General features: G+C 36.7%; 1 protein-coding gene across 1 annotated transcript; it reads left to right on the forward strand.

The window, feature by feature from the left end:
* The first annotated feature begins 5032 nt into the window (after window positions 1-5032).
* On the forward strand, window positions 5033-10497 carry LOC107765980 (putative glucose-6-phosphate 1-epimerase). The gene is made up of 8 exons (XM_016584685.2): window positions 5033-6298; window positions 6479-6553; window positions 7854-7910; window positions 7988-8139; window positions 8403-8537; window positions 8773-8875; window positions 9674-9773; window positions 10047-10497. The coding sequence occupies exons 1-8, from the start codon at window positions 6188-6190 to the stop codon at window positions 10268-10270; spliced, it is 957 nt and encodes a 318-aa protein (XP_016440171.1). The 5' UTR covers window positions 5033-6187; the 3' UTR covers window positions 10271-10497.
* The last annotated feature ends 1410 nt before the right edge of the window (window positions 10498-11907 follow it).

Below are 11907 nucleotides of genomic sequence, written 5' to 3' on the forward strand. Positions count from 1 at the left end.
CTCAAGGAGTACTAATCCTCAGGTTTAATAGAGATGACATCACAATAGGATGAAGACGAGACTTCTTATCTGCTTTCACGTGGAAATAGGATAATGTAAAAATGCCTTTGAAAGGCAACTAGTGAGAGGGATTCTCCAGTGAGTGCAGTGAAGGACTCTCGCCTCACCCGCCCGTTTGACTTATGGCATCATCGACTTGCTTTGACATAAGAATTGTAAAATTTCAAAAAAGGTGAAAAAATATTTCAAGTGGAAATGGTATTTGAAAATTAGAGTTGTGTTTGGACATGAATATAATTTTGGGTTGTATTTGAAGTTTTGTGAGTGATCTGAGTGAAAATTTTGAAAAACAACTTTTTGGAGTTTTTCAAATTTTTGAAAATTCCAATGCATCTTTAAGTGAAAATTGAAAATTTTGTGAACAAACGCTAATTTCGAAAAAGTGAAAAAATTTCCAAAAAAAAGGGAAAAATTTCTTATGTCCAAACGGTCTCTAAATCTAGGATTTTCATGGTAGAAATTAGGGATTTGGGTAGAATTAGGGATTTTTGTAAATTTTGGAATTAGACCTCGAATTGAGGTTGGATTTCGAAATAAATTACTTAACCGGGCCCGGGTTGACTTTTGCTAACTTTTTGGAAAAATGGTAAAGATCTTAAGTTTATGTATTGTAAGTGATTTCCCTAGTATTATTTGATGTTATTGAGTCGATTTTGGTTAGATTCGATTAGTTTGGAGACGGATTTTAGAGGAAAGACCCTGGTTGAGTTTTAATTTGATTGCAGAGTGAGGTAAGTATCGTTTAACCTTGACTTGATGAATTAGGACTTGTTTACCTATTTACTACGTGATTAAATATGTGTGTACAATGTATATGTAAGGTGACGAGTACTTATTAGTTGTTATTGGGTTAAAGCATGTAGGTGGAACTTGTTTCCTTGTAATTTATTTCCTCTTTAATTACGATGTTTATGCTTAGGTTAGGTTATTACTTATTTGATTATTCTTTCCATATTTATTGCTTATTTAGTAATTTCTGAATATTTTGGAAGTTGAAGTTGGTACCTTGGCATCATATATGACATTAAATACAAATCTCCGCATTATTTACTTCCCAAATTTATATTATCTTTGTTCCATGGTAAGGAAGAGTGTTAAAGTACGAAGGGTGATGTCGAGCCATTACAATTATCTCATTTATTGATTTATGCATTATGAGGAATAAAGTTAAAATACGAAGGGTGATGTCGTGCCATTTATATCATGTATTCATTATATTGTTGCAATGGAGAGAGTAAACGCATGAAGGGTGATACCGTGCGATTTCATGTTACTTATGTCATCATTTAATGGTAAGGATGAGAGTAAGCACGGAGGGTGATGTCGTGCCATTTTTGTATCATCGGTTCATCTATCTTCATTATTGATGATTTATTTGGCTGTTACGTGATGTTTCTCCTTCTGTAGTTATCGTATCCTTCCCCTTTCGCATGTCCCCTCCCAGTTTGTACATTATCAATCTTTGTGTTTATTACTGCTTCGTATATATACTTGCACAAGTTTATTTACATAGGTGTCCTGTCATAGCCTCGTCACTACCTCGCCGAGCTTAGGCTCGACACTTACGGAGTACATTGGGTCGGTTGTACTCATACTACAGTTCTGCACTTTTTGTGCAGATTTTGGTATTAGTCCTAACGGTGCGTGAGGTGCTTCAGCTCGGATCATTGCATACAGAGACTTGAGGTAGATTTGCTAGCATCCGTAAACCTTGAAGTCCCTTTCCTCTTCCCTCGTTTACTATTCATTTCCTTCGAAACAATTGTATTTATTTCAGACTCTGTTTGTAGAACTTATAGTTGCTCGTGTACTTGTGACTCCGGATATTTTGGAGTAGATATTATTACATGATTTACACTGGTGTTGTAGTAGATCAAATTCCTATCTCTCATTATTTATCATCATTTGATTAAACTGTTAAAATTTAGCTATTTGACTATCTCACATGAGTTTGCCTAGCAAGTGGATGTTAGGCTCCCTCATGACCCCGAGGTTGGGATTCCGGATCGTGACAGTTTGGGTACATGAAGAGGAGAAGCACAAATGCTCCTATTAGGACATATGAGAGGTTGGCCATGGCGGGTCTGAGAAGAGGTAAATGTAGGCCAAAGAAGTATTGGGGAGATGTAATTAGGCATGATATGACGCTGTTTTAGCTTATTGAGAACATGACCCTTAATAGAAGGGTATGGAGGTCGAGAATTAAAGTAAAATGTTAATAGGTAGTTGAGAGTTTTCCCTTTCCTTACCAGTAGTATTAATAACACTATTACTTCATATTATTTCGTTCACTTCAGTTGTCTTGTTTCCTGTTGTTAATGCGTGGTGCTACTTCTTCTTTTGCTTCTTCTCCTTTTTTTCTCTTCTTTTCCTTTTCTTCTTATTCTTCTTCCTTTCTCTTCTTTATTCACCGTTTCTTGAACCGATAGTTTATGTCACGATCCTAAATTCGGACCCGGTCATGATGACGCCTCTCGTGAAGACAAGGCCAGCCGACACACTCCCAATTCATTTTAAGCAATTAAATACTACAAATTAAGTTTTTAACAAAATAATACGCCCAAAATAAAGTGAATACTACAATATGCGGAATAGACATAGCCCGACATCGGGGTGTCACCAGTCATGAGCATCTACCTCGTGGCGTACAATCTCAGGCCCCCGACCTCATAATCATGAATCAGCTCAATAACCTCACAATACAGGCCCTCGGCCTTACTCAGTCAGAATCTCATAAGCCACTCGGGTATAATAGCACATGATGCTCAGCCCAATTATCATTTAAAATATTATTTTAAGTGTTAAAATAGAATAAACATGGCTGAGTTATGAAAATAGTAGAATATAGCATGACTGAGTACAAGTATAAAGTCAAAACAGTGAGGTAATATGAGTAAAAATCCCCTAAGGGTTCAAATAGTTGGCACGAGGACCAAATATGGCATTCGACCCAAACCATGATGATATCAAATAGTTTCCAAGCAAATACGCAGTAAAACAGTCATTCGGGATAGACTAAGTCACAATCCCCAACGGTGCACAACCCCACGCTCGTCATCTAGCTTGTGCGTTACCCCAATATAGCACAACGATGTGTAATCCGGGGTTTATACCCTCACGACAACATTTACAATCATTACTCACGTCTATCTGGTCCAAATCTCTAGCTCGCGATGCCTTTACCCCTTGAATCGGCCTCCGGATGCTCCAAATCTAACCAAAATCAGTGCAAAATCATCAAAATATGGTAAGGGAACAAGCCCACTCGAAAGAAATTAATATACAACACAAATCCCGAAATTGGCCAAACCCGACCCCCGGGCCCACGTCTCGGATTCCTATAAAAATCACATCAATAGACTCCTTATTACTTCCTGAGTTCATTCATATCAAAAGCATCAAAATCCAACCACAAACGACCCCTCAAATTCCAAATTCTAGGTCTCCAATTACAAGCCCTAGTTCTTCAATATTAGGCTTAAATTCTATGATTAATTAGGTAGAATACACCTTAGAATCGAGTATTAAGTCCATAAATCTTACCTCCAAATGTTTCCCCTTGAAGCCCTCTTCAATCCTCTTCAAAAAGCTCCAAAATCGCTAAAAAAATGGTAGAAGTAAGCCCCAAAATCGCGAACAAATGGCTATTTAAACATTCTGCCCAGGCATCCAATCCTTCTTCACGAACGCGGTCAAAGCCTCGCGTTTGCGAAAAACAAATTCAAGTTGACCAAATTTTCCTCCTTCGCGAACGCGTCCTACCTCTCGCGAACGTAATGCCTCCAGACTTCAACTTCGCGAACGCAGCTCCCCTTCTCGCGAATGCGATGCACAACACCCCAGCCCTTCGCGAACGCAGAACCTCCCTTGCGAACACGAAGGCTAAATCCTCAGCCTCACCTGCTAACCTTTCGCGAACGCGAAGGTCATTTGTCTGCAACACTCAACAACGGTTTTCTGCAGTTTTTCACAACATGAAATGGTCCGATTGACCACCCGAAACTCACCCAAGGCCCCCGGAACCTCAACCAAACATGCCAACATATCCTATAACATCATTCAAACTTGTTCCAATCTTTGAAACGCTCAAAACAACATCAAAATACCAAATTCGCATCAGATTCAAGCCTAAGAACTCCAAAATCTTCTAAGTTACGCTTTTGATCAAAAAGTCTACCAAACCACGTCCGAATGACCTGAAATTTTGCACACACATCCCAAATGACACAACAGAACTATTGCAACTTCCGAAATTCCATTTCGACCCGTATATCAAAATCTCACCTATCAACCGGAAAACGCCAAAATTCAAATTTCGGCAATTCAAGCCTAAATCTACTCCGGACCTCCAAAACACATTCCGATCACGCTCTTAAGTCCCAAATCACCTCCTAAAGCTATCCGAACCATCGGAACTCACATCCGAGCCCTTTAACACATAAGTCAACATCTGGTTGATTTTTCCAACTTTAGCTTACTCAAAAGAGACCAAGTGCCTCAAATCTTCTCAAAATCTCTCCGAACTCGAGCCAACCAACCCGATCGCATATAGAACCGATAAACAAAACAATAAGAAGAAAAACTAGGGGAAACGAAGTGGTAACTCATGAAACGACCGGCTGGGTCGTTACAGTTTATTGAAAACGGCCTCTCTACCTTCACCAGGTAGGATACGGTCTACATACACATTACTCTTTCCAAACCCTACTTATGAGATTATGCTGAGTTTGTTGATTTTCTTTTTGTTGTTGTTGAAGGGAACACATATTTAATAAGTAATCAAGCCAAAACATAGTTGTATAAGGGAAACATCCTTGTTCTCTAAATGAGAATCATCAGAATAAAGAATAGAAGCTAAACATGATGGATAGGAATCTCAAGTAACACGAGTTGCATACGATAAAGCTATCCGAGCAAGAGAATAGCCACATTATTAGTATCCCGCCTACATAGAATTGGTTCATCAAAGAAAAACAATCCCGCCCCTAATTATGCTACCAAATTTAAAAAAATGAGGCACGATAAGAAAGAAAAACACAAACACACCTGCCACTTCTCTCACTTAAGCAGTCTGAGAATTTAAAAAACTGAAGAAGTGTCGCAATCCCCAAATATGCCTCTTTTTTCCCAAAACTTGACCGTTTTGTACATCTTCTTTGCACTTCCTCTATCACCACGTCCTCCTCCTTCCTCTCCCCAACATACTGTATATATAAAAAGATTTTATTTTTTCACATTTATTGTTAGTGAATATTTTTGCCCGCAAACCCAGGTTTTATTTAATATTCAGTTCTTGTTCAGTTTTTAATTAAATCTATATTACCCCTAATTAATGTAAAATTTAACTTCTTGTTTCCAGTTTGTTTGCATCACAGTCCAGTTCCACTGTGCACTACATAATAAAATTCACATTTTCCTTTTTTTAAAAAAAATAAATATTTATCATTTTTTCTTGGTTTCTTGAACTGGGTTTTTCTTAAAGTTAAATGCTTATTCTGAAAATTTTATGGAATTATAGGTATATTTGCACTACATTCTCAGTTTTCTCAAATGGGGTTTCTCTAAATTTGTGGTATTATGAAGTAATAAGGAGGAAACTGCTTGTTTTCAATTTTGAAACTCAAGATTTGAATTGGGACTTGAAAATCTTGAAATTTTGAGATTAATTTATATATTAGGAATTCAAGAAGTTTGTTTGTAGTGCAGTTAAAGTTTCCCTCCTATATTTGTTTGTTTTATTGTCCATTTACTTTCAAGATTTTTAGTTGTCTTTTTCTTAGGTAAATGTCACATTGCCTTGCCATGAATTTAGGCTGGGATTACTTTTGAACAATTGCCAAATGTCATATTTTGTATGTTTTACTTCTGTTGCTGAGGTTGTTTGTTACAAAGTAGAAGTCTGATTTGAGTAAATGTAAATTGTATCTGAGTTGTATAGTGGGAAGGTACATTATAAGAATTTTGGATTACATTTGAGGTTCACTAGATTACAAATTTTTTCCAGAGAGGATTGTGTTAAGTTAGTCGAAACGAATCCTCCAATTTATTGTCATTGTCAGTTTCCGGGTTCAAATAGCATAAATAAGGGTTTTCAAGGCTGTAATAAGGCATTGAGTGCTTTTGGGAAATGGGGCACTATGCACCTGTATGGGATCATAGGGCATCGATCGAAGTAACGAAAGATTCGAGTGGTATGAATCAGGTCACGCTTCGTAACCCTAAGGGCGCCTCTGTACGGGTTAGAATCTCTAAACCAATCTGTTAGTTTAATTATATGTTATGATTTTATGATTCTAAATCGTCTGTTAGATCTGCAATCAATTAAAGAGAACTGTCATTGATGTTGTTATTTGACTCGTTTTGGAAATGAAAGACAATTTCCCTAATACAGGTATTGACCCTTTTTGTCAAAATTCAGGTTAGCTTGCTCGGAGGACAAGTTACTTCTTGGCGGAATGATCGAGGTGAAGAGCTCCTATTCACCAGCAGTAAGGTGGAGGTTTCCATTTCAGTATTAGTAAAGTTCTTACATTGGCTAATTTGACGAATGATACGAGTGTCTTGCCTGGCGATTCAAATCTTTCGTTGTAAGGTCGATGTCATGTGAATTAAATATAGGAATTTAGATTAAAGGTTTCTAATATCGTAGCAGAAGAATTGGCGAAATTTTTTACTCTTTTTGATGCTTACGCAAGTAGATCATCTCTGTGCTGATAAGAAATGCTAATTAAAGTGAAGTTCAGTGTTTATTTTCTTGTAGATTAGAGGGTAAAGTGACTGGCAGTGTAGTCACTAGTTCAGATTGCTGTTGAAATTCCAGATGTCTAGGTGAATTCCTTGTATATGAGGTGGTCATCCGAACAGGTAGAGAATGGAAAGAGCCCTCTTTTATAAGGAAATAATTAATGATAGCTATTGAGATTGCTGAAAGATGAGAATAGTAGTGTTGGTTGGGCTAGTCATATGCTCCTCTGTCCGATTTTCATCAATGTACTTTCTATTTCAGTCGGTCCCAGAATGGTAAATCCTTCTCTTCACCAACAATTTAACTAATACTATAAATTATTAAGTACTGTTTTACATTAGTTCAAATTTAATAGTGTGAGTTCTTTTGAACACTTATTCACTTCTTCACTTTACAAATTAAATACCTGAAACACTTCTCTACCAAGTTCATCTCTATGCAAATGTTTTGCGCTTAATCTTTATTTAAGTCAAAGAGAGTCCAATACAGTTGGCATTTGATGATAAGATTAGTAAGGTGATTCTTCTAATTTATTTTGTCAGCAGTAGAGATATTTGTAAGCATGAAAGAGTGACTGTAAATCAATATATGTCATTATTGTGGGCGTAGAATGTTTCACCTTGGTGTTTTATTATGTACACAGGGTAGTAAAACCAGTTTGTGTTGTAGAATAAGTGTAGAAAGCTGTTTCAATAATCTTATACTCTGAAAATAAGATTAACAGTGGTGAATTGTAACATGAACATGACTAAATTGGTCGTAGTTTCCCCCATTATCTTGATGAATCATTTCTCTGGACAGACGAAGACTATATAAACACTTCCTCGGGATTCCTTTAGTTCATACGGCTTGTTGGAAAACCCATCATTACTTGATTTATCTGATCCCCCCATTTTCCCTATTATTATTAATGTTGTTACTTTCTTTCTCTTTCCTCCCTTATTCAAAAAGGAGAATCTCGTGCTAAAAAGCGTGTAGGTTCAAGTCCTCTGCAAGGCATAATAATATTAAGTATGCGTATTTACAAACAATTGCCTTTACAATTTAGGGCATCGTCAAATCTTCGAAAGCTGTACGAGGAGGAATATCTGTTTTCTTTCCCCAGGTACCTTTAGAGGCTCACATCTTTGATAAATTTCTGCCGAATAACAGATCACGTGATTTATCCTACTTATGCTGCAGTATGGAGTTGAGCAACATGGATCTGCCAGAAACAAAAATTGGACCATTGAAGACGACGCTCCATCTCTAAACTCTTTTGATACCCAAGGAAAATCTTTTGTTGACTTGCTGCTCAAACCATCAGAAGATGATCTGAAGTTCTGGCCTCATGGGTATGATCTTCACTTTTTAGTCAGTAGTCATCCAATTAATAACACTTAATTTGGTCTAGCAAATTTTGCCATGATATTTTGCAGCTAATATGAAACAAGATGTCAAAATGCTTTCAAAAAAAGTTATGCGAGTCGAATTTTGTGGCTACAAATGAAAGTGGAATTTTAACTGGCTGCAACATTGAGTCTTTCAGTTCCATGGTTACTGTTCACAGCTGTAGCTTTCAAAGTTGTCCGTAAATATCTTTCTTCTAATGTTTCAGCTTTGAGTTTCGGCTTCGGGTTTCTCTTGCATCAGATGGAAGCTTGTCCTTGATATCTCGTATAAGAAATATCAGCGGCAAACCGTTCAGCTTCTCATTTGCGTACCAAACATATTTCTCTGTTTCTGACATAAGGTATGTGCTTTCTCGTCTTTTTCATATTCATTAATTTTCTTACTTCATCATGTCTATCACCAATTTTATTAAAATATAAGTTTTCCTGGAAAAGCTTGAAAGCTATTCAAACTTAATGGAAGAAAGAAGAGGAAGCAGTTTCATTGTATATCACTGTTCATTTAAATGTTTGAGCATCTCATAAGAGATTGATAATTTTATTTCTTTTAGAACTTAACATGAATCTTATCCACAGTGAAGTGCGGCTAGAAGGTTTAGAAACACTGGACTATCGTGACAATTTGTGCAAGAAAGAACTCTTTACGGAACAAGGAGATGCCATAACATTTGAGGCTGAGGTAAATCTATTTATCTCAAAAGTTTGTAATTTTAGATGTTCAATTAGTTGAAATCTTAAACTTTAGGTGGTATTGCGAATGGCATTTTGAATAATAACTCAACTTAGATATTTGATGTGTCCCTTGGTATTTAAGTAGCGAAGCATCTTTCCGTTGATGTTCAATGAGAAGATTTTTTCTGAATTTTGGACAGAGAATAAGTTCTTTTCCTTTTCTTTCCATGACCATCGCCAAGTCCAATTGATCTGGAATTGCAGGAAGTGCCCTTTTTGTCTTTCCTGAATTTCCACTTCAAAGTTAAGTTGTCTAAGCATTATCTTAACGGTCTCTCATCATATAGTGTTAGTGGCACCCCTTGAGTTTTCAATTAGCTGGAGCAATGACATTTAACAATATTCCCTCCGAATCAATTTATGTGACTCTCTTTCCTTTTAGTCAGTCCGAAAAGAATGACACATTTATATATATTTTGTCTAAACTTCCTGTTTTACTTTTAATAAGATATTTTATAGCCATATAAATTTCTTTGGCTTGTTTTTTACTACAAGTTTCAAAATTCTTTATTCTTTATTAAACTTCGTGCCCAGTCAAACAGCAGCATATAAATTGGGATGGAAGGAGTAATTGATGTGCTTTTCTCTGAATTGTATTTGGAGGTTGCTTAACTTAAAGCACTCAGCTGCTTGCCATATCTTTCAGATCTGGAGCTTTTAGTTCTACTTTAGTAAATTGGGCGTGTTAATCCCCTTGTTCAACTATAAGGAGTTTGGGCTTAAAATTCTTCTTTATTTCTTTCAGATTGACCGCATCTACCATAGTTCTCCAAATTGCATTGCTGTTCTTGATCATGAAAGGAAGCGAACATATCTGATAAGAAAGGAAGGGTTACCAGATATTGGTAAGTTACTTCAGTTCAACATCATTCTAACAAGAGGATTCGAAAAATTGCTAGAATGCCAACACTTGTGACTTGAACTTTCAACCTAAACCAATTTTCGGCCACCTTTTCCTCTACACTTGGAGTTTCCTTTGTCAAGAAGATTCAACAATTTATATATATACGAAAAAGATTTGGTTTTACCCTATTTTTACAGTGCTATGTTTCCGCTATGTTGTTCCGTCCTTTCCTATGACTAAACCTTCTGTACCTATTGCATCTTGTCTTGTTCAGTGCTATGGAATCCCTGGGAAAAGAAATCCAGAGCAATGGTGGATCTCGGCGACGCAGAGTACAGGAAGATGCTTTGTGTTGATGGGGCAGCAATAGAAAAACCCATAACTTTGAAACCAGGAAAGGAATGGACGGGTCGCGTGGAGCTTGTGGTTATACCATCAACCCTTTGCAGCGACTTTAGTCCCTCGAAGTCTGGCCAAAAACATTTTAGAAATCGCTAAATTGCTTAGCGAGAGAATGTAGACTATTTTAAGTAGTTTCTACTTTCTCTAGGGTGGCATCCATTTGCTAGTTGCCAGTGTAATCGACAGCCAGTGATTGCTCCACTGTCTTATATTTTGAAGGAGGGAAAAGTTTTCTAGACTATAATTGTTTTATGTTCTGAAAGAGGGAAAGTTTTCTAGACTATAATTGTTTTATGTTTTGAAAGAGGGAAGGTTTTCTAGACTATAATTGTTCCATTGCAGTACATTTTTTGGGTCTGGCTTCTATGCTTTATATATATATATATATTATTATGACGGTGGTGTTCAGGTCAGCTTGCACGAATGACGTAACTCCACTAGTCTATCACGAATGACGTAACTCCACCAGTCTATCACGTATTTGTTACCTCCCATCGCATCAGTGTTGAAGCCATGAATTTCACTAAAGATATTCAAGATTAAATATATATGTATAAAAAGTAATATTTGACTTGCTTATGCAATATAACTTTTCGGCATAGAGTGTCCAACTGATCACTCTTGAGCCTATCTAGCTCTGACCAACATAAATATCAGGTCACTTTGTCCATCAAAGTCTAGGCATAGGCAGATAAAAGAAAAGAATGATATGAATCCTAGTTTTGGATGTTTTCCCCTATGGTCACACCTTTAAATGCTGAACTTCTATGTGTGATTGGGGTGAAAAGCGAACGTTAAGGATAAATATATATTTCTTTTTGCTAGAAAAGAAATTTAGTTGGGGTGAAAAGTGAAAGTGAAGGATAAATATTGTTCCCTAATTTGGTAAAGAAAAGATATGAAAAATGCTGTGTGCATGTATCCAAGATCTCTAACTTCGAAATTAGAGGGGAAAGAAATATTTTTTTTGGTAATTAAATCTTTCATTTACCAGGAGATATTTACAAGTAAATCAAAAACCCTTACATATGATCCTGCTTTCCTATGCTTTACCCCCTCCCCATTTTTCTATTATTTACACATTTCCTACCTATTACATTGGGTATCAGTCTAGACTATGTAGGATTTTTTCTATATGTCTATTACTTCGACAGTGAATCTCCTGTATAATCAGCTTGCATATTATCTCCCATCCTTTTGCCTTGGCTTGGAAAATTCGAGCATTCCTTTCTTGCCACACATAGTACACAGTTGCTGCTAATGCCATTTTATATAGTTCTGCTGCTGCTTTCTTCCTCTTAGTCCACATCTCAGCCCATCTTAGCTCCTCATCTCATCCTTGCACTGGTCTTTTGATTCCTTACCATACTAACAGTTTACTCCATAATGCATTTGCATATGGGCATTCAAAGAACAAATGCTGAATGGTTTCATTAGCTTGTTTGCATAGGACACAATCTTGATCAACTTGTATTCCCCATCTCTGTAGTCTGTCTCTTGTGTACAGTTTGCCATGTGCTGCCATAGTTAATACAAAAATCCACTTGGGGCATCCTGTGTTATGACAAATAACTCTTCTCCAGCTTACTTTGTCAAATCTTCCTCGCAGCCTGTGATATATGCTTTTGATCGAACATTTGTTAATCTTGATGGAGTGTGGTGGATTGCTCGAGGATTAGCAATGATTTAAGTGTGGGGTGTTGATAGTAGGTTATATAGTTGATATTTACACC

The sequence above is a fragment of the Nicotiana tabacum genome, chromosome 1 (genome assembly GCF_000715075.1).
Source record: "Nicotiana tabacum cultivar K326 chromosome 1, ASM71507v2, whole genome shotgun sequence".
Classification (NCBI taxonomy): domain Eukaryota; kingdom Viridiplantae; phylum Streptophyta; class Magnoliopsida; order Solanales; family Solanaceae; genus Nicotiana; species Nicotiana tabacum.